Below are 24403 nucleotides of genomic sequence, written 5' to 3' on the forward strand. Positions count from 1 at the left end.
CTTTCCACAATGGCCACAGACAGTAGTTGGCTGAGGGCAATTCTTGATCATATGAGGTCTTCCACATCAAAAGCACTTCAATGGTTCTCGAGGAACGTTGAAGTTGTAGCTACCTCCTCTACGAGGTGCAGTCCCACTCGCCTAAGATTGGGCTAGACCTAAATAGGGTCTCCTCTAGAATCTTGGAGGTCTTTTGTCTTGCCTCACTGATCCCCTAACTCTATTATCTACAGACTTTTCCTTTGAATTGACTTCATAAACCCGACACTTACTCACCAAGGTAGGAAGGTCCATTACTTGGAATATGCTAACAGCCATGCATATATCAGCTCTTAGCCCATTCTCGAATTGGGCGTATAGATCTTCATTGCCACTTTCATGCATGAAAGTGGGGCCAATATTTCATTAACTCATAAAATTTGACAGCATGCTCCCTTACTAACATGTTTCCTTGTTTCAACTTAAGGAACTCCTTGGCTTTCTACATTTGCAGGTCTCTCAGAAAATAGTTTCCTAAGAAGCAAATTTTGAATGCCTTCCAAGAGATGTATCCATCTTCTTAAGGTAGAGTTTGGCTGGCAAATCTCCACTAGTCCTTTTGCCTCTCCATTCAACATATAAGTGGCATAACCCACTTTATGTTCTTCGTGGTAGCTCATTGCGCTGAAAATATTTTCTATATCTACAATCCACCTTTGGGCTCCTTCAAGGTCAAACTTCCTCTCCAACTTCAGAGTTATGCTTTATGAAAGACGATAGTCTCTTGTACTCTGCTACTTCAGCATCCTAGTTTTGTACTAGAGTTTCTAGCACTCGTGTCATGCGATTCATAATTTCATTTGTAACTCTTACGAGTCTACCTTTACCAGCCATGATTCTATATTAGAAGAAGTCAATCAAACTCATCAACAACTATTATTCATGCCAGTGCACATATACAATCAAGGCAAACAAGTCACACACATCCCTATTTGAAGAACCAAACAGGCTATTCTAGCCAATTAACTCATATTCTTGTTAAACAAGAATATAAGAGCATATAGCAGAAACAAACTAGTTCAATACCCCAATCCAATTTGGAAGATCTGCTCTGATACCAAATTATAACACAGTAAGGAAGGAAAATTTTGAAATTGAAAAGAGGGAAACTAAATTAATTCATTTGCTCACAGAACATTCAGAAATATAAAACTTTCATTTAATATGCTCATATTTATAAAAATTTAAAATAATAAAGCAATAGGACACAAATGAATTTAAGTGAAAAGTTGAAATAACATTAATATACATTGTTATCATTTAGAAAATATAACTTTAAAAATACTTTAGAACTCATCTACATCATTTATAAAATACAAAATATGACAAGTCCTAGTGAGTAGTGTATCCACCCCAAAAGACTGTAAAAGATCCTAGTCATCTTCCCCAAGCCATCTTTTTATCTTTGCAAGATCCTTGGAATCGAGGTCCTCATCTGACTTGAGATAATGATCACTAGAATCAGTAGTGGCCTCAACACCTGTGACTCGCTCAAAAGTTATAGTTGGTCTTCTAAGATGGCCATTATCATTATATGTAAATAGATAGGTCACTGCTGTCAGAGTCCTAACTGTATCTCTATAAATATATAGATATAGGATATGGTGAATCCTATTATTTACAGGAAAATCTAAGAACATTCTGTAATATAATTTTATTTCCAACATGATAATATGGCGAGGTATATCATCAGCATGTACAGCCAACTTAAAATAACATGTTCTTTGATACTCGTTAAATACATAATTTAACCTATATTGTACAGAATTATCTATCAGTCTAATCCTCTCTCAGGGTGCTATCATCTTGGTTCCCTGAAAATTTTTTGTAAGGATGAACCTTTCTTCTTATTACCAAACATGTATTCATAACAATCAAGAAGCACAAATAAGGACAAATACATTAATCCATCAGACATTACAATTTATGTTTATATGCATACAATGATTAACATTTATTTAATTTATCACATTTCTTTCCTATTAGTACTTTGGGTTCTCATTTCACATTTTCACTGCCCCTAGGATCCCTTGAGGCCTTCCTTAGCATTGATAGTTGCTGGATAGCCATAGTTACACTGATACAACATGTGCCCACTCAACCTTTTTTAGCAAAAGCATGATCAGAAGTTTATGTCAAGAAATGAGTGTGAGGTCTATGATGCTTTTACTCTTAGTTGTTATATGTAATTCAAGAAGACCATCCACAACCCTTATTTTTCTAACATTTCTCAAATTACCTCCAACTTCCACACTCCTAGTGTATCTTTGAACTTTTTCCACACTTGTCCTTATTGTTTTTCTTTTTCATTCCACTTTCCTCTCTCATTCCACTTCTCTTTTCATTTTTCTCATCAAAACATAACTTGATATCTCCATGTTAATATTTTGTTCATCCTTTGATCTTTCTATTTTATTCAAGTACATTAACTATATCTTGTACCAATCAAACATTTCCGGAGGTTGGTCATCCCCAAACTCAGTCGGCAACATACATATATATATGCTTAAAATAAAGATCATTCAAATCATCAGATACAAAAAAACATGTTTCAATCTAACATATATTCATAATCATGCATCACACCATGACATTTTCATGAATACAAATATACCATGTTTTCAGCAATGAGACAAAGCTCTCTTTACCTCAAATGAAAGTTTAGAAAAGGATTTGTGAAGGATCTTACTTAAAAAGCTGAAATCTTTCTAAATATCACAAGAGATTCTTTTAGAGGTGAGAAAACAAGAATATACTAAGGAAATGGAAGACTAAGCTTCAAGAACTTACCAAATAGCAAGAGGAATGAATTTCAAAGCTTGGATTAGAGAAAGATTGAGGTTTATCAATGATTTTTTGAGAAAAAGGCGGAGAGAAGTCAGAGGAACAGAGGGTTAGTCGTAACTTGGATTATAATCCAAGTTTCTTAACTTGAAAACCTTTAAATACCCCTCAACTTGCTATATTCTTGGTACAACGAGCTATCTCTTGCTACAACAAGCTCTTCTCTCGCTACAGTGAAAAAATCAGACATCATTTTCCCTTGATGTCTGTTATTTTAGCTACAGTAAGAGCTCTTTGCTATAGAGAGAGTGTTGTTGGGTCATCCTTATCCACTTCTGGCTACAGCGATGATCCCTCGTTACTGCGAAAGGGCTTCAGTGAGCTTGATTCTAGATGATCTTTTGTTTGGAGGGCAAGTGTATCCATCAAAAAATAATAAAGGGTTCTCAAATTAAGTTCCCGAAATATCGTCCCACAAGGATTGTTTTTCAATTACTAAGAATTTCCTAATTCAATTGTTTAAGCTTCAAAGATACGAGATTAATTAAAAGCAAGAATTTATAAAATCAATTATAAAACTAAGAACTAAGAGCAAGGAATACAAATGCACGTCTTGGTTGAACTTATCGGAGAGGAACCTACGGCATATGGGTTTTCTCATTCAATCCTTTATGTTATTTTTCTATTTAACTCTAAATTTGATTTCCTTGTGATTATCAATCATTCATACGAATACTATTACTACCCAATGGTCATGCAATATTAATATTCTTTTCTCTAAATCAACATCTCCAATAGTCATGCAAGACATTAATTTAAGAAAGCTTTAGGAGCCTACGAAATTGTTAATTTAATAACGATTAGAAGAGAAAGATTGATTTAGTTCACCTAATCCTTTGTCTTGTTTTACCGTATAGATCTATTAATTAACCGAGGTACGGTCGCCTAACGATATAATTAATTAGGATTAAGAGAGAAGTGCAATAGGATCAAATCTAATCACGAAATGGAAATCAAATTTAGATTCAAACATCAAAATTCCATAAATTCATGAACAATAGTTTCCATAGCCCTAGCTATGGACTTAGTTACTCATGCTAAAGAAAAGGACTAAAACAATCATAAACAAAGCCATAATCAAAAGAAATAGCAAACTAGAGTATGAGATGTGTTCCCGGTCTTCAAGTACGATCGCTTGAAGCTCCAAGTCTCACCAAGCATGTGCCAAGGATCTCATGCAAGAGAGACGAGATCAGATGTATTCTAGAGCCAAGGCCAAGATGTAAAAACGGTTCTTTTACGATGCATCAGATCTTCCCTTTTATTGGATTTGAAAACCCTAAAAACTATTCATAATTGGGCTTCCCGCAAATGAGCACGGTTGTGCAAGGCCTTAAGCACGACCGTGCATGGGCTCGAAGCATCCTCATGCTTATTGAATGGGTCTGGGCGTGCTGACTACTGCGAAGCTTAATCTTCCATCAATTTGGGCTCATAATGCACCCAAAATCTACTTGCATCCTCTTTATACCAAACTGCACAATTAATATATAAATTAGTGTAAAACCCAAATAAAATAAAGGTCAAATATGAATATATGGGCTGTAAAAGAGGGCCTAATTACAGACTTATCATCTTTCTCGCTATAGTGAGACATATCTCGCTACAGCTTACAGTGAGAAATCCTACAACTGACACACCTAAAACTCTCCAAATTTTAAACAACATACATTAACAATTCACATACAATACAAAAATAATAAAATAGCAAAATAGGGGTGTTATAATAGCAATTTTGAATATTAGTTTCTTATTTATTTATTTAAATTACTTCATTAATTCCTCAGTAAATCGCTAGGTAGCTAACTCTTTATCGTTAACAGACCTTTAAAAAATGTTAACTTTGTCATTAAGTGACAAATAAATGCTAAAATGATGTTGTTTCTCACCTTATCCTCCCTCTTTTCTCTTCTCCTCAAAGCCATGCGGTTAAGGTGATAGCTCATATTTTGTTCCCACATTTTTAGTCTTATTGCATCCTTTACATGTCTTTTCATTCCCTTATTTCTTCCATTTAATATGTTTTTGCATTTATCATGTTAATTAGGAATTTTCGTAAATACTATACTTTTATTCATGTTTTCTATTCTGACCTTTAGTTACTAATTTGGCCATAACTTTTTTCTGTAGATATCCTTTTTGGGTCATTCTTTTTGCATTGGATTCCTTACTTCCAGGGCTTCAATTTGGACATATAGATTATGCTATTTGGAGTCTGGAGCTATTTTCTACGAATTTTAGAAGTTTAGACTTTTAGTTTGACTTTTGTATAGCTTTTGTTTTGCTTTTGTTTTGCGGTTTTGTTGTATTTATTTTTGGCCCAGCTTTGGCCCATTCGGTTTTGCTCTTTCAGAACTACTATTTATAGAGGCCAAGGGCTGATTTGGAAGCACTTTTAATTCATTTTTTTTCATTTTTCAGTTTTTGTAATACTTTTCCCACTTCTAATAGAACCTTTCATTTTTTTCCCATTCTTTTTCTTCTTTTCTTGCACTTTTCCATTCTGAATTCTTATTATGTTGAAAGGCGATTAAATTTCTGTAATTTCCATATGATTTCTTCCATGTTTCTTCTCCAATTACGTTGACAAAGTCCAGATCGCATTTGTTCAAGACGTTTTTTATGCTCCGAGTTTGTTTACTGATCTTACACTTTTGCGATTGCATAGAAAGCATTGTTTGATTGAATTGTGCATTGTTCTTAATCGTATAATAAGCAATTGATTAATTGTTTGTTGTGCGGAAGAGATTTAAACAATTCAGTTTTCATTCTCAGTTTTGGATTTGTGTGTTTTGGATCTTGGTTTGATCATATTTGATTACTTGCATTACAATTTACGTTTGATTCCTTGCGTTTAATTCTCTGCATTTAATTCCCTGCGTTTGATTCTCTGCAATTTAATCTTCTGCATTTAATCATAAAACTCCCCCAAACATAAACGTTTTCATAAACCTTATCCTCCCTCTTTTCTCTTCTCCTCAAAGCCATGCGGTTAAGGCAATTGGATGCCTCCAAAACTTCCATCACCTCTCTTTCTCTCTCTTCCCATCTCCTCAAAGCTATGCTGCTCACAGTGGTTGACATCCCCAAAGCCCCTATCACTTCTCTCTCTTTACCCCTCTCATTGAAGCTATCCCACTACAACTTAACCCCTCATAATGGTTCATAGTTTTGTCCCACAATCAATCTATCTCTCTCTTTATTTGTTTCCATCATCCTCTTCAACCACTAAGATCCAAAACATAAAAATTAAAGCTCATAAATTGCAAGACAAAGACATTATTGTTCTTGTCATCCTCTTAATCTCGGAATTGATAAGAGCTCATAACTTGCAGGCCAAAGTCATTGTTCCTATCACTCTCCTCAATCCCTTGATATCACATATTTTGATGGTCATTTTAACTCTTGTTAATCATAGTTTTATTTTTAAATAGAGGTTTATTGATTATTAGAAATTAATAAACTTAGGACATTAAAATGCAAAAACTTTCATTATTTTTCGATTTTATTCTCATCTTGACCTTTCTATTCTGTACATGGCATAACTTTTGTTACAGAGGTAAGATTGAGATGATCTTAATGTCTCCAGAAAGCTAAGAAAAATATCTACAACTTTGTATCTCAGACAAATTCTAATTCAAAATGTAACAGAGTCAAATATCATGTTAAAGATATTGCGTCTCTACTCTAAAATTTGAATTTTATAATTGTGTATTTTTGAACTTTTGGCCCTATTATATTGTGAATTGGTGGGCATATATAGTGTCTAATCAGTTGTTGTAGTAGGCCAAATTACTTATTAGTATAAATAAATCTTTGTGTAATAAAATATTTATATCATAACTTAGATATTAAAATATTATTATATAAATCTTTACCATTATCTGTGTAATTTAAATATTAAAAAGAGTACTCAAAATATTTAAAAAAAATAACAGAAGTAGTTAGCCGTACAATATATTAAATTCATATATTAAGAGATAAAAAAAATATATTTAGAGTAATAAACTTTTTTTTTTTTAAAGAAAACAAGTTTTACCCACTTATAAAGAAAGTGGCTGAATAGAAAAGGATCATGTATCTAAATGTTATGCAACTAAAAATGGGAAAGGAAAATAATAAAATTAATTATAATACATTAATTTGATAGTATTTATAATGTTTAGATAGTCATAAAATTTATGTAGATCTCACACTTAATTTAATTATTCTCACTTGTAATTTTATTATTTTCTTCTGCTTTTATAGTTTTCAATAAACGTTATCAAATGATTGAAAAGAAAAAACTTATATATTATTTTATAGATAATAAATAAATTATAAAAATGAAAAGTTGATTGATAGAAAACATTTGTTAAAGATTTATCAAGAAAATAGTTTCAAGCAAAGTAAAAAATGTTAAATCAGTGCATCATTAAAATGATGAGAAAAAAAGTAATAGGATGATAATTATGTTTATTACTAATTGAAGTGAATACAATTCAGTTTAGTTAATATTGTTGAAAAATATATTATTGGTCAATTATATGGTGGTTACTTATTGTAAGCGTTTCTATTTAAGACTAGTATAGAAATGACTTTTGACATGAGTTAAAAAGAGTTTTTTACATCAATTAGTATGCCGATGTAGTAAGTGGTGATGTTCCACATTGGTTAACAACAATGTAGAAAAAATATATTCTACATCGGTTATAATGCAACCGATGTAGTAAATACACCTTTTATATTGACTTTTCAGAGTAACCAATGTAGAATATGTAATCTTTCTACATCGGTTATGATCACAACCGATGTAAAAAGTGTTCATTTACTTTTAAATATATGTTTTAATTAATGCAACTCTACAAAACTTGAAATATAAAAAAATATCACACTTTCTGATTAAGAACATCCACAATTATATATATATATATATATATATAATGAATACGTACATATATAAATCAATACATATTGTCTTAATCGATCATTGAAAGTTTACAAAGAAAATGAACTGATACCGAAAATAAATTGTACCCAATGTGTTCTGATATCTTTAATTTCCTCTTCAAGGATTGGATCAAAATTTGCAAATATCTACAAAATCAAATAACAAATAAGCATTAGTTTTATAATTATAAACAAGCAAATATTCCATGTTTTTACATTCAATTATATCGTACTTACCAAATTTCAAGATTCTATAATGCTAGCTGTGATGACAATTAGCATATGCTTCATGATATAATACCCACACTCCCAACTCTGCTTTTGTTTGTGTGACTAGAAGAATAAAAAATATTTTAATATCAAATAAGAAAAAAAAACAAAATATAAAACAAAATTCTAAGGTGAACATACACGTGGACAGATCCATATACGCTTCTTTCTATTCACATTCTTATCCTCTAATAGATTACACGCTTCCATAGATCTAATGATGATGAACATTACCATAAAGAAGTGAGTTAGGTAAATGTTTATGCTAGTATAAATAAGTTAAACAAATTGAATACATGTGAAGATGACTTACAAATCAATTATGGCCTTGATTTCTTTTTTGGGCTTATTCCATAACGAACATAGGAAAATGACTTTGTTACTTTTTGGATAGAGTATACAATTGCCAATGTTGCTTATAAACCAATTTCACACCACATTAGCAACTATAAAGCTAATTATATAACAAAACTAATTTACAAAAACATACTTATAATGGAAGGGTGCAAGGTAGCAATGCTTCTTTCATTCACACAACCTCTTCTGAATAGATTCATGCTTGTTTCCCAAGCCCTAAATTTGAAGAGGGTCAAGGAACCCAAATAAATGATCCACACCCTTTGTAAGTGCATGTTGATGTAGATAACTATAATATGGTACAATAAAAATAAATATTAGTGATTGAACATAGTACACATTAACAAATTCTAAAAAACTAACAAGAATGAACTCACATTAACCATGCTTGAATAACCGAAATGCAAAGTAGCTCCTCACTCATTGCAACCTCCATGATGTCCTTTTGTGTGAGGTATAATGGTATTGAAGAACCATTTCCATTTATTCCAACATCAAAGTCCAACTGCATAGGTTTCTTCCCTAGCTTCATTGCCATTAGGCATAAGCGTTGAAGCACATCAAGTTCATGGTCCTTTTTTTTTTTTTTTAGGAATAGGGGCCTTTGCAGTTTCAACAATATCCTATACAATTATTAATGTTGTTAATAGTTAGGTACATAGGAAAAATTTCAAATAATAATTATGTAAAAAATAAATGAAATGAAGTATACCTCATTAGAAGGAAATTTTTATCTTCACATATGTTCTCAAAAACATGTCTCTGAAAAGACTCTTCCCCAATATCACGTATCATATCTTCCAATTGATTATTCATGTCTACATCAACCTCAGTTGTTTGGGACAAGTCAGGCATATTTCCTAATTCATGGTAACATATCCATGTTGTATAACTCTTGCAAAATTCATCACAGAGCACATATTCTCTTGTATCTTTAACACTCAATTGCCTTAAATTCAAACACTTCACATTTCTTTGCACAAATTGTAAAAACTGTTTGACCCCATTCTCATACTCGTCATCTGTACGTCTACAATTTATTCAACTATGATCCATAGCTACATAAAGAGTTAACAATTGAAGGATGGTTAAACAAAGAAACAAATCAAGTTATGAACCCTAACTAGTAAATATCTATCATTACAATATATTAAACTGAGAAAAGAGAACCACAATTGCTAATTATTCATCAATGACAACAAAAAAGATACATCTCCAATATTAATCAAACATATTTCTAGTCAATGGTTGCTTAAGTCCTTAGTTGAATCACCTTAAAATTTCAACTTCTTAATTTATTTAATACATAGTACACTTCAACATGCCTTATGCAAACTAACTCATCATTGATTTAGTATAACAACTTGTCCAATCCATTAAGACACTCATAGCCTACCATGGTATTCGCTCCTCTTTACAATTACAGTGGCTACTTGCTAATCATACCATAAAATCTTTATAGATTTTGCCCCTTGTATGTTGTTGTACAGCTAAAAATTAATGTGTCCTATGCCTAATTTAAACTATATGATTTTTATCCAGTCTTGTTACACCTATTCCACTAAAAATTTTATTGAGGAGTTTTATCAAACAGGTAGTGTGCGCATGCAGTAAGGATTACCAAAATTGACACATACAATGGCAGAGTTCAAAATCCACTATTCTATGTTAAATAAAAGGAACAATGCAATATTAATCCATATTTATTCTGCAATGAAGGATGGAGTTGAATCCAATAATCAAAGCAAATTAATAAACTATTATACAAATAGGTAAAGTCACTTACTTCAAAGGTAGCCGTGACAAAGTGCGAAGTAATCTTCAGAAAAATGAGATTGTTGCTATCGCTGAGGTTGTACAAGGGAAAAACAATAATCCCTAAACATGAAACTTGTGAGAAAAATGTGTACATGAAGTTAAAACATATAAAATCAAATTCGAAAGTGATTTACGTACCTTATATGACACAGAAGGAAGTTTGAGTTGTAAAAACAAACTTCTATACCTTGCCCGAGAGAGAGAAGAAACAAAAATTGATGTACTCTATATATTGAACAAATGAAAAGTGATTGTTCATAAGCGGTAAAATGAAGTTATAAACACTCTTCTACAATGGTTGTAAGTAACAACTGATATAAAAAATATTTAACAGCGATTGTCAATTACAACCGATGTAGTAAACACATTTAACATCAGTTTTGACATCAGTTTCAAAATTGATGTAGAAAAGTTTGTTAAAATTTCAAAAATGTCACGGCTTTTGTTTTTGTATTGGTTTTTTGTTAACCGATGTAGATTTCTTTTGTAGAAAACCATTTCTGTACCTGTGTAAGCACAGACTTGTATTTCCATAGATGTTTGAATGAACATCTTTCTATACCACAAAATAGTTCTCCCTCGATTCTTGCTATAGTGCAGCAACTCTAATAATACTAATAAAATGATATTTTTTCAAATAAATTTTTAATTTAAATATTTTTCAAATCATGTATACATTCATAAAAATCTGTTCATTAACATGGCATCAACTTTCATGTAGAAAGAGAAAGAATTTTGAAAAAAAATTGAAGAAAGAGAAAAGGCCGTAAATTGAGAGTAAGACAAATGAAATACGTGAAATTTGAATAAAGCAATAGGATAAATTAAAAAATGTCAAATTAATAAATTGATCTTTAGTTTGAATTAAAAAATCGATTGTAATGCTGAAAGATTAGTGATAATTATTGATTTAATGCATAAATAGATAATCACGCATGAATTTTAACAAAAGCAGAGGTAATTTATTTATTAAGTAATTTCTACAATGTCCTCTCAAGTTAAACATAATAAAAAAAATTGTACTATATTTGCACTCCATGGAAAAATAAAATAAGAAACACAAACAAACCGTGAAGAGAAACTTCTACAACAGAACACACTAAATATTGAATATTACATAAAGTGAACGGGGGTTCACATGCATTACGATACTCTACTTTTTTGGGCATTAAAATGTCGAAGAACAAAGAAACCATAAATCCCTTGTTGTGAACCGAATGTTGAATTTGAAACTTCCACCCGCCCTGAGAACCCTACGGATTTTGTAGAACAACGTCAAGACCAAGGAGTTAATATACTTACATTCATAGCAAGTATATCTTATAAGAACACTTAATTAGTGTAAGAAATGAAAACATTCAATGACATATGTTAAGATTAAATTTAACCATTCAAATTATGCAGTTCTTTCGTGTTCTTTTCCTGCATGGCTTATTATATAATCTAAGTATGATTGTTCTTTCAAATATTGGAGTGCTAAGCTACAAATAATGGTGAGTTGAACAAATTTTTTGGACTAAAATCATAATATACTTGTCACCCATTACTTCCTTACTTTATCACCTATGTCCTTGTCATCTCACCTCTGCTAATGCTTGTCTTGTAATAATTATTGCACTAGTAGATTTTGACTTTATAATAATTGTCACAATATTAATTTGCATCTTTTCAATATTTTTTTAGGTAAAAATTCTGATATGTATTCTTTTTTTTTTTTTACTCTCCTAACTAAAGTTTGGGTGATAATCAAGATGCTGAACTTAAGTTTGATACCACAGAGGACATTCCTATGCCACAATCATTTCAGGTAATTTCTTAAGAGTTGCATACAGTTTATCAAGTTCAATTTTTTTATTCGTTATGTATTATAGATAATCATAGTATTTTAACAATATATTTTGGTTTCTTATAAATGAATGGGTGCCAAATGGTGAAGAATTAAAGCCTAGGGTAGGACAGCAATTCGATCCATTAGAAGACGGTGAGAAGTCTTATAAAAGATATGCACACAGTGTCGGATTTAGTGTTCGTTGCTCATCAGAAAGTAAAAACAAAGGTGGATTGAAGCGGTGGACGTATTTTGTTTGCTCAAAAGAAGGTTACAAACTAGATAAAGCAAAAAGTGTGGAACAAGGTGAATCAACAGTTAAGGCTCGAAGAAGTCTTAAAAGAGAAGATGTAATGCGAAGGTTGCTTTTAAACTGTTAGAAGGAGGTAAACATGAACTTGCTTGATTTCATTAAAGTCATACCCATGAACTTGCCTCACCTAGGAAGAGACAGTTTCTTAGATCAGCAAGAAAAGTGAATCCTGTTCATACGAGTTTATTATATGCATATGGTAAGGCAAATGTTGGGCCTTCAAAAACATATTACTTATTGAAAGAACAATTTGGAGGGTATGAAAATGTTGGGTGCACACAAAGGGATCTCCAAAATTTTTTAAGAGATTTAAAGACCTTGACTAAAGATTTTGATGCATATGTATTTGTTGATAATTTTAAGAAAAAGCAAGAGGTGAATCCATCATTCTACTATGCATATGAAGTAGATGTTGAAGGTAGGCTGAAATATGTCTTTTGGGCAGATGGAATTTGTAGTAAAAATTACTCCTTGTTCGGGGATGTAGTTTCATTTGACACCACGTATGGAACAAATAAATATTCGATGATTTTTGTTCCATTTACTGGAGTAAATCACCATCGACAATCTATTACTTTTGGAACTTCCTTTCTAGTAGCTGAGAAAGTTGATTCATTAATTTGGTGTGTTTGAAAGGTTTTTGGATGCAATGGGAGGACATCAACCAAATCTTATAACAGATAAAGATCCTGCCACGAAAATTGCAACAGAGAAGATTTATTATTCTTCTGCTCATAGATTTTGCATGTGGCACATCATGAAAAAAGTTTTTGAAAAAGTAAGAGTTTGCTCGAATGCTAATGATGAGTTCAATAATAATTTACCCCTAATGAATTTGCAGCAGCATGGAAATCTATAATGATTAAATTTGAGTTGCAAAAGAATGATTGGCTCTCGCATATGTATGACATTCGAAATATGTGGATCCCAGATTACTTTAAACGCATATTTTTGTGTGGGATGTTGAGAACAACCACAAGATCAAAAAGTGAAAATTCTTTCTATTGGAACTTCTTGAATTCTAATATTGGCTTGGTTGAATATTGGATGAGGTTTGAGTCTGCAATAGAAGCACAGAGGCATAAGGAGTTACTTGCTGATAATGATTCATTCCATTCATTACCAGTATTGAAGTTGGATCGTAGTTTAGAGAAGCATGGAAGAGATGTTTACACTCATGAGAACTTTTAGATATTTCAGAAAGAGTTATAAACTGCTTGTGTGGACTGTGGAGTTGAAAATAAGGAAGAAAAGGATGAAATGGAAATATTACACATAGTTGACAATGGTGAAGCCAATGGTAAAGTACGAGAAGTGGTTTATAGTGATTTTGATCAGAGTGCAAGTTTTTCATGCAAAATGTTCCAATCTCAAGGCATGCCATGTATACTTTGTGTTCTAAAGGAAAAGGGTTTAAATGAAATACCAAGTAATTATGTTGTGAATAGGTGGAGCAAGTTGGCAACTAGCAAACCGATTTTTGATGTTGATGGCAAGGTCTTGGAAGGGTTTTCTGAACTAAAAAATGAGAGTCAACTCATATCAATGCATGGGATCACTTATTTAGGTGTATGCATATGGCTGGACAATGTAAGGAGAAATTACTTATTGTAATAAATGGAGTTGTTAACATTGAAAAGCAATTGTCTAAGTTTAAAGGTGATTCAATGCAAAGCAAGACCAAAGAATTAGAGTCTTTCATTGGATTCAATCTACCTAAAGAAGTAGAAATTCATCCTCCGCAGTTTTTAAACACAAAAGGAAGTGGTGAACGAATTAAAGGAGGAAAAGAGAAAGCCATTGAACAACAACAAAAAAGAACTAGACTTTGTAAAGCATGTGGCCAGTATGAATATCATAACAGCCGTAATTGTCCTGAAAAATCATCTTTAATTTTAGTAAGAAATCTCCTTCTCATGTAAAGGCCCAAGTGCAAGTGCAAGTGCAAGATTTAGAAAGCAAGTGCAGAACTCAGAAGGGTGATGCTGAAGTGATTTCAATCAAGCATGGCAATAAGGTTGGCAATATGGTGATGGCAGACTTGCCCAAACTCTAACTCGTGCCTAATGTTGGTTTATGGTGATGGTAGGTAAGGTTGGAGATTCAGTTATGGCAAAGTGTGGTGACCATGAAAATTTGGTGAAGGAAAGTGGTTGTGGAGCGCACGGGAATGTCAAAAGAGATAGTAACGGAGAGCATGAAACAAAACAATGAAGAACATGGGAAGAACAACGCACTGCATATGTTTGCAGAAAACGGAAGGTGAAACATAGTGGGTGATAGCTGCGGGAAAGAGAATAGGATGTCACGTGAGCTTTTAGTTCTAAGAATTAATCTGAATGGTTAAATTTAATCTAACAGATATCATTGAGTGTTCTCATTTCTCACAATAATTAAGTATTTCATACGAAATACTCCCTATATATACATGGTGAGAGAGCAGTTGTATATTCGTCATTGAAGAAGATCAATAACGTATAACTCAATTTTAATTTGTGTTGATAAATACAAACTATATATGATAAAAGATCCATTATCTCATATATGCTTTTAGAAGGAAAGAGTAAGAGTACCTTTATTTTTGAGAAGGGGTGGCTCCAAGGTATTTTGAATTCTATTTAGACCTCTTTTGGATGGCAAATAGTGCGATACCTGTAGTTTGGACCAACCTTCTCTCTAATTGATACCATTTGAACGTGCTGGATGACCCAGTACATGGGTCCATCATTCGGATCAATGCTTTTGTTGAATTCATTTGACATATCAGTTAAATACATATTTTCAAGGTTTTGAAGCAAGTGGAAGCCAGGGGGCAACTCCTTCAGTTGGGGCAAGCCCATCATATTAACTCTTTCAAGAGCTGGCAAAGTTCCATTGTCTAGAACAATGAAACTCAGTTTACTCAGATTCATAAGAAAAAGTCTCTTCAATTTCTGAAATCCCACTTCAAAATGCAACTTTTCACCAACATATGCTTCGCCTGAAATCGAGAGACGCATCAAATTCGGCAGATCTTTAAGTGACTTCAGTGGATCATCCTTCAACTTGGAAAAGCGAATGGACAACCTAACAAGATACTCAAGTCTTGGAATGCAATTAGGAAACTTCTCTAAGCGACCAAACAAGTGAAGTCGTCGGAGTTGAGGGAGAGATGAGATAAATTGCAAATCAATGGTCTCATCTTCAGTTATTGAACAAATATAAAGAGTTTCAAGGCAATTCATTTCTTGGATTGAGTCACACAAAATGTTCCCATATTCCATCTTCACATTCTTTAAGCCCAATTTCCTTAACTGCCTCAACTTTCTTAGCTCTGTTATTAGGTTGAATCCACCATGGTCTGCCTCTACATGATAAAGCTTTTGAAGAAATGTCAAGTTTCCAATATTTTCCTTCAGCCTCACTCCAGTTTCACCATTAATACTATAACTGGTATCTCTGTGGTAAACTAAAAGATGGCGTAACTTTGTAAGCTTGTTTATCTCACTTGGCAAGTCACGCACTAGTGTTTCCTTTAGATCCAAGGTTTCTAGGTTGTGCAGTTTACCAATAGATTTTGGAATGTCCTTAACATTAGTTTTCCTTAAGCTCAAGTACCTCAAGTGAAAAATACTCCCCAAGTCATAGGGAACATAATTCAATGAAGTGCCTTCAAAATCCAATACTTTGACAAGCTTAGATTTTGAAAAGAAACTCTTCATAAAGTGATCTGGCAGTTCACTTGCTTCAAACATGAACATGGACCGGATGGAAGTATGTTGTGTAATGCTTCTTAAGGCATCATTGGAAGTAGTTGCAACGGCCAAGCGTCGAGCTGTTGCATCAAAGCTTTGTTGATCACCTTCATAAACAACACGGCAAAAACTTAAGTCCTTCATTTTTCTAATGATAATTTCACGTAGCAAATCATGGATTCTACAGCTTAGAGCTTTCCCATCATAGTCAACTTTTGAGACTTGGACCAAGCTTCTGTGGATCAACTCTAACAAGTACTCTCGTGCAACTTCCTCCAAAGGTTTTACCTCTTGGTTTATAACAAACCCTTCAGCTATCCATTGCCTAACTAACCTCGTGCACCTAATGGAATAGTCCTCTGGATATATCCCAAAATACAAGATACATGATTTCAAATAGTAAGGCAAGTCATCATAACTGAGGCACAAAATTCTAGTCAAACTAGTTAAATGTGGATTTCTCTCAAGTTCAACACTAAGGTTTTGGCAGATTTTGCTCCATTCAAATACAGTTTTGTCTTTGGTTGACATAAGACCTCCAATGGCTACAATTGCAAGTGGTAGCCCCTCACATTTTTTAACAATTTCATTAGACATATCTTTGAGCTCCAAAGGACAATTTCCACTAAAATCAGTTTGAAATGCCTTCTTGCAAAATAGTTCCCATGCTTTGTTTGGAGACAAGGGTTGCAACTTATGCACTTGAACATGGGAATCTTTCTTGCAGTAGTTGGCAACATCCAAGTTTCTAGTTGTGATCACTATCCTACTGCCCTTGTTGTTATTGAGTGTGGCAAGTTGGATCTCATCCCAAAAATCTAATTTCCACACATCATCAAAGAAGATTACATACCTCTTGTTTTGCAAGTAATGCCTTGCTGCAGTAATGAGTGACATCTTGTCCATCGTCTTTATATCTTGAGGAAGAAGCTCCTTAGTCTCTTCACAGAACTTGTTCAACAAGCTTTTCAACAAGGATTCTATGGCATATGATTGAGAAACAATGATGAAAGCACAACAATCGAAGTGTCCTTTCACTTGCTGGCTGTCAAAAACTTTCTTAGCAAGAGTGGTCTTTCCAAGTCCTCCCATACCTACCACTGAAATTACAGTGCGAGCTGTTGCTCCATTCATTAACCAACCAACCAATTGTTCAGTTGGTTTCTCGAATCCCACAACTTCAGATTCTTCTATGAAAAGAGAAACTAATCGAGGATCATGCCATTTTCCACTTTGGTTCCTTCCAGCGCTGCTAGATCCATCTTCAGACTGAAAGTTATAGCTTTTACTTCCTTCTTTGATATTATGAACTGATGATTTAATGTCTTGAATCTCATATGCTAGTTGACGAAGAGGCATTAGAGTTTTCACAGAGTGAAAAATCTTTTGGAGCAAAGCTATGCATCGATGAGGATGATTGGTTTCATGTGCAACATAAATGTTGTACTCAGCAATGACGTCTTCTATGCGGAAAGATAATTCTCTCAACTTTTTCACCCAAATTTTGATTCCATTCTCCAAATTTTCCTCATCAGAAGCCCTTCTATCTGCATCTTTAAGGAAGTTTTGAATGATTTGTAGTTCATTTTTTATCTCTACAAATTCTTTATGCACTCCTCCAATTAGAGTTGCCTCTTCATGCAAGAGTTGGACCACTTGCTCCAAAGCAAACGAAACCACAATTTCTGCCATTTTCTTTGTATCCCTATTACATTTCACCTCATCTTGCTAGCTTGCATCTGTGATGTACATCCAACAGTGAAGTGTTATAAAATTAAAAGGTATAAAAGTAGAAATAATTCAATAAACTGAAAGAAAGGTTATGGTAAAAAATTTACCTAATACTTAATACTTCTGTTCATCATATGTTTTATTAAAACAAAAATTCTTGTATAATCATCACTATCAGAATTGGCAATTTCAACATTGAGCTTGTTTTACCAGCATGGTCTTACTAGAGAGATCACAGACTTACACGTGTGTAAATGATTAGGTTGTTACATTTTTGTGAGGATTAATGAATCTTCAATTGTACATCACATTGGACTGTATATATCAGACCATAACCTTATACATTTTGTAGCATAGTTCATGTGCTCCGTATATAACTTCCATTTTGGAATTGAATGCCGGAGCTTGTATTAATATTTTCGTATTGTCATGTTATAATGATAATAAGAGCTTTACTATTTTATAAGATACATTTTTCTTATCTTTTACTCTATAATACGATAATCTTGTGTAAAGTTCGAACATCATGACAACATAATCCCATTTCCAAATTGCATTTATATATCGCTTTAACCGAATTTCCAAAATGACCTCCCGGTTTAGAAGCATATGAAATGTTTTACTTTGCAAAGATGCAGAACATACTATCAGAAGATAAGCATTTATATATACAATCAGAGCACCCAATGTTTTATCAAAACATGCATATTTTTATAAATGCAGAACATAGAATCATTTATACATTACTCCTGAAAATTCCAGCTCCAAAATTGCTCCTATCAGAAGTTGTAACTTAGGAACTACAGGCAGCATTGATTAAAGGTCATATGTAACACTAGCAATAAACTAAAAGTATTAAATTCAAACTTTTAATCTTATGGATGTCAACAAACAGACACTTCTTCCATGGCGAAATACAGAAATAGCAGCACAGAACTACAAAAATGAACAGCTCAAAAGGACAGTATGTAATTGTACCTCAACGATACTGTGCATGGAACTCAATTCCTCAAATTCAACTATACCAAAACAGAACCCATGCTGCAAGAAACCCTGAATTACAAAAAAGGCTATTAAGCTAAAACCAAATCGAAAAACATGATTGATTGGAGATAAGACACGATTTAAACCATATGAAATCACTGCTCACAGCAACGAGCTATGGAGAAAAAGCTATTCATAACTTATGGAGAAGCTTGATCTCTAAACAAAAATAATTATCGAAATTAAAAATAAGAAATAGCATAATTTCTACCTTTATTAAAAAATAAGAAAAAAACAAGTGAAGAAAATTAACCTTTGTGTGTGCTTGCTCTGGTCTGCATAGAAAAGGAGCATCAATGCGTTTGTCATGATTTGAATTTTCAAAATAGGTGGCCATTTGCACTTCGTTGACTTCTTAGTTCATATCTTTTTAAGTTTACTCAATCATAGCAGGGATGATCAGTTATGTTAGATTATGTGAACTCACTTTGGTATCTTTTATTTTCTAAAGTTTTATTTTTTTAAAAACAGTTATGTATTAATAACGATCCTTCAAAATTTAATAAATAATGTTTTATAACATAATACTATATTTATATTGTTATTATTTATTTTAAAATATTAATTTTATTTTTATATTTTATTATTTTATAACATAATTTATACGCTGAAAATGATGTAAAGTTGATTCAGTTGATAGGAATTTTTAACCTAATAGTTTGATTGATTAATTTTGTATTTTATAAAAAATTTATTACGTGATGTAAGTGTTTAAAGTTATATCTACTGTCAATAAATCTTGACTAATATTTTTAGCTTAATTATAATTTTAATTTCTTTAAAATTTGTTTTGTCTGGTGCTATTTTGATTCTTTTAATTGAACACTTGTTCAAATTTTGGTCCCTCAACTTGTAATTGTATGATTTTGATCCTTTTAATTAATATTATTTTTTTACTTTTATATCTCAACTTTTAATTGTAAAATTTTAATTTTATATTTATTTATTTATTTGCATTATTTAACTTATCATTCAAATTTTAACAGGGTAAGGAGTGTCTATGTTCATTATTGTATTGTTAATTATATTGATAATTTTATATGTTTATGTTCAAAGAAGAAAAAGTTTTTGGAGAAATTTATCAAGGAGACTAATAATATGTTTGGATGGATTGAATGTGAAAGAAAAGAAATTGAGATGGGCGATTTTGTGAAAAAAACAAATTCCTTGTTTGGATGCTTTGTGTTGAAAAGTGGGTCCAAAATGTTTTTTCTCCACCCTTTAGTCGTGATTTAAACAATGGAATGTGGTTATTTTTTTTAGTTTAAGAGTTAAATAATTTTTAAATAATAAAAATATAAAAATAATTTTAAAAAGTAAAGCTACTTAAAAAAATTATATCAAAAGTTCTAATTTTTATTAAATTCAATTTAATATTATTATTATAAAAACATTTTTTATATAACATATTTATTTCTTTTCATTCTCTTTTCTATTCATAAAAGCAAGTAGAAAGAATTTTTTACAATTCTTTCTCTTCTGTTTCTACCCATATAATCAGCACCTCTTTTCCAAACTTATTTTATTTTATTTCTCACTCTCTTATTTCTTTCCTTTCTATTTCACCTCTTATCCAAAATATCAACCTTACAACGATGTAGATTAAAAGATGCAGCACATTTGATTACGAAATAAGAGAGAAAAATATAGTGACCTTATATTGCGGCAAATTTATTATAATATTGTAAATTAAAAAATAATTTATTATTTTATAGCAAATCTGAAACAATTTCTCAATCTGGGGTTTTTTTGTCACGTGAATCAATTTTTTGCCATAACGGCTGGCGAAAGTAATTAATTTTTGAATTTTTTATATGAAATATGACTTCTTAAAGCAGTTAGTTTAAAACCGCTCTCATAACTCTATTTTAGAGAGTGGTTTCTTATGAACCGCTTTCATAACTCTATTTTAGAGAACGGTTCCTTATGAACCGCTCTGAAATTTCAATATTAGAGAGCGGTTCCATTTGAACCGCTCTCAAAAGTCATGTAAGTGAGCGGTTCCATATGAATCGCTCTCAGAAGTACATATTAGAGAGCGGTCCTGCCGGAACCGCTTTCTTAGATTTAAAATGGACGGCTGGGGAGATTTTGATACACGTGGCAACATCTGAGATGATTCGCGCTGCTACTGGCGAAAGTTTATTTCGCCCTGCAGTTAGCGAAACCGTTCAGGCATTGTAATTATATAAAACTAAATATAGTTTACTTGAGTTAAATAAAATAATTATATAAAACTAAATATAATAATTTATACTTAGTTTGATTGTAATAAATAATTTTTACACCTATAATGAAGTAAAATTTTAAAATTGTAAAATTTTAAATGCAGTAATCATAATTTATATGAAATGTATGTATAAAATTTGTATGTAAATAATAAAAAATTTTACTTTTAAAAATGTAATATTATTTATATGATTATAAACTAAATGTAATATATGTAAATTTAAATTATAAAAATAAAAAAATAAAAATATAATTAAATTTTATGCTAGTAATTAGAGTTTTGTATTTATATAAAATTTATGTAGATTTAAATTAGAAATATAAAAAAATAAAAATGTAATTTAATTTTATGCAGTAAGTAGAGTTTTGTATTTAAATAAAATTTGTATGTAAATAATAATATTTTTTACTTTAAAAAACGTAATAGTATTATATAATTATAAATTAAATGTAATTTATGTAGATTTAAATTAGAAATATGAAAAAATTAAAATGTAATTTAATTTTATGCTAGTAATTAGAGTTTTGTATTTATATAAAATTTGTATGTAAAATTTATGTAGATTTGTATTTAGAATAATTAAAAATTTATATATCTTTAGTTATAATATGTATAGAATATAGGTTAGTATATTTAAAAAGAATTTATTTATTTAATTTTGTTTATATACACCTAATTTTTCAATTTATAATATATTGTAATGAATATAATATGATGTCATTACAATGTGATAATGATTTGTTAGAAAATTTGTTTGACCTTTATAAAATATGTATTATTAATATGTTAGTAAAATATAAATTATTATTATTATTGAATGAAATTTTTTTACTAATATTTTTTGTTGTTGTATAGATGGCATCATCTTCACAACAAAGTAGGGTTATTAATCCCGAGCCAGAAGATCCATCAAAATTAACATGACTAACATGACTTTTGAGAGCGGTTCAAATGGAACCGCTCTCTAAAATAGGGTTATGAGAGCGGTTCATAAGGAACCGCTCTCTAAAATAGAGTTATGAGAGCGGTTTTAAACTAACCGCTCTAAGAAGTCATATTTCGTATTTTTTGTGGTGAAACAGATATTAAAAAATTAAAAAATTAATTACTTTCGCTAGCCGTATGGCGAAAAATTGATCCACGTGGCAAAAAAATCTCAGATTGAGAAATTGTTTCAGATTTGTTATAAAATAATAAATTGTTTTTTAATTTTCAATATTATAATAAATTTGCCTATATCTGCACATTATCATGAGACAGTATTTCTACTCAAATCAGTCAAACGAACAAAGACTCGTTGGCATACTTAACATCTACTTCATCACTTTTTTGAATGACAAGTTATCCTTATGACTATGAATACGAATATTATGCACCAAAATAACCAAAAATTAAGAAAATTAAATAATTTAAAATATAACTTATTTTAAAATAATTTTTTATCATATAATATAAAAAAATTAACTAAATATCAACAACTAATATATATTAATAATCATAAATTTAAGACGTAAAACACTTAAAAATAATTTCAAATTCAAAAATATAAAAAAAAAATTCTTTTATTGCGTTAACTTTTATTATTTTGCAAAATGTCTTAGGAAAGAGGATCAAGTAGGGAGGGCACTCCTCCCTCACAAATTGAAGGACTTAACAAAGATTTAAAAAAAATGTTTCAATGGAAAAATGAAGCAGTAAGGAATATTTAAGAGACGTTGGCAAATAATGCAAAAAGGCAGCAACATGATCATTCTCCATATGCCCATGGAGATTTTAATAGTTCTTCAAGAGAAAGAAGAAGAGATAGGAGGAATGATGAAGAAAGGATGTGCGATAAAAGGAGAGATAATAGAGGGAGGATGAATGAAAAGAGAAGGAGAGAAGAAGGTGTAAAGGTGAGATAAAATGAAAGAATTAATGGAGTTAAAATAAAGATTCATAGTTTTCATAGAAGGAATGATGTTGTACATATACTTAGAGTGAGAATTAAAGATAGAGCAAATATTCTCATGTCATGATTATAGTGAAAAGAAAAAAAGAACGTAAAAGTAGCTTCCCTAGAGTTTCATGACTACTCATTAGTGTGCTAAGATCAAATTCCAATGGAGTGAATGAGATATGATGAGGAGCCTGTAGTCACATCAATTAAAATGAAGAATCTAATGTGCAAGAGATTTGTTCTTACATACTACAATAGGGAGCTCCATACAAAGTTTCAAAGTTTGAGGCAAGGTGGAAAAAGTTTTAACGACTACTACAAAGAAATGGAAGTTGTCATGATAAGAGCTAATGTTTTGAAGAAAGAGAAGCAACAATGACCCTTTTCTTGAATGGGTTGAATCATGAGACCATGACATCTATGACATAGTGAAACTTTATCCCTATGTAGAATTTGAATATTTAGTTTATCAAGCAATTAAAATAGAAGCACAACTCAAAAGAAATGGGATTTTGAAAAAGAATGTCTCTTTTTATAACTCAAAAGGATGGAAAGAACGAGTGAAAAAGGAGAGAACATCAACTAAAGACACAACTTTCCAAAGTGATAAACCTTCACCTAAAATTTCTTTTAAACATAGGAAAATCAAATGCTTTAAATACCTTTAAAAGGGCCATATGTCCTCTTGGGAAGACCTTAGCAGTTTGACAAAAAAGTTATTCATGATGGTCATTCTAACAAGTTCACATTTGTACATAAAGGGTGCACAATCACTTTAGTCTCCATGACATCTAGTCAAGTGTGTGAGGATCAAATAGTCTTGAGGTTGAGAAGAGAGCAAGAGAGAAAAGAAAAAAAAATGAAAACAAAAAGAGTGAGTTTGAAGGCAAGCTTAAAAAAAGGGAAAAAAAAATGAAGATACTTACAAGTAAAAAAGAAAAGAGTGAAAAGAAAAGTGAAGAGAAAAATCAATGTGAAATGAGAGAAAATTTGTTTGTGAGAGAAAAATAAGTGAGGAAAGCTTTGTTGGCCTATCAGCCTATGTATCTACTTTTGTGTAAAGAAAGTTCTTATCATTAATTTATTGATTCATTTGCTAACAATATTTTGTCTAGTGATGTTTCCTCTCTTTTGCAGGAATTTGAAAATATCTTTCCTAAAGAATTGTATCATGGCCTGCCTCCAATTAGAGGGATATAACATCAAATTGACTTGATTTCAGGAGCAACATTACCTAATTGAGCTACATACAAAAGTAATCCTCAAGAAACTCTCAAGAGATTTTAAAAAAAAAAGTATAAGGATTGTTAGAGAAAGGATAGGTGAA

The 24403-nt window shown here is 31.4% G+C and overlaps 1 protein-coding gene and 1 pseudogene across 2 annotated transcripts; one reads left to right on the forward strand and one right to left on the reverse strand.

Annotated features, from left to right (window-relative positions):
- Window positions 1–11202: 11202 nt before the first annotated feature.
- Window positions 11203–19242, reverse strand: LOC113854493 (disease resistance protein RPM1-like). 2 transcript variants are annotated; one of them, XM_027485502.1, is made up of 4 exons: window positions 19161–19242; window positions 18842–18916; window positions 14972–17871; window positions 11203–11510 (listed from the first exon to the last, which is right to left on the reverse strand). In XM_027485502.1, the coding sequence occupies exon 3, from the start codon at window positions 17822–17824 to the stop codon at window positions 15017–15019; it is 2808 nt and encodes a 935-aa protein (XP_027341303.1). In that variant the 5' UTR covers window positions 17825–17871; window positions 18842–18916; window positions 19161–19242; the 3' UTR covers window positions 11203–11510; window positions 14972–15016. The 2 variants fall into 2 exon arrangements, with proteins under 2 accessions (XP_027341303.1, XP_027341304.1); XM_027485503.1 differs by having other exon boundaries at window positions 19119–19164.
- Window positions 13257–14320, forward strand: LOC113855666 (annotated as a pseudogene).
- Window positions 19243–24403: the final 5161 nt, after the last annotated feature.

This window comes from Abrus precatorius, unplaced genomic scaffold (genome assembly GCF_003935025.1).
Source record: "Abrus precatorius isolate BTA unplaced genomic scaffold, Abrus_2018 Scaffold11, whole genome shotgun sequence".
In the NCBI taxonomy this organism is placed as follows: Eukaryota; Viridiplantae; Streptophyta; class Magnoliopsida; order Fabales; family Fabaceae; genus Abrus; species Abrus precatorius.

Bases quoted from the DNA above. Each gene is read 5' to 3' on its own strand.
- LOC113854493 (XM_027485502.1), bottom strand. From the start codon at position 17,824: ATGGCAGAAATTGTGGTTTCGTTTGCTTTGGAGCAAGTGGTCCAACTC.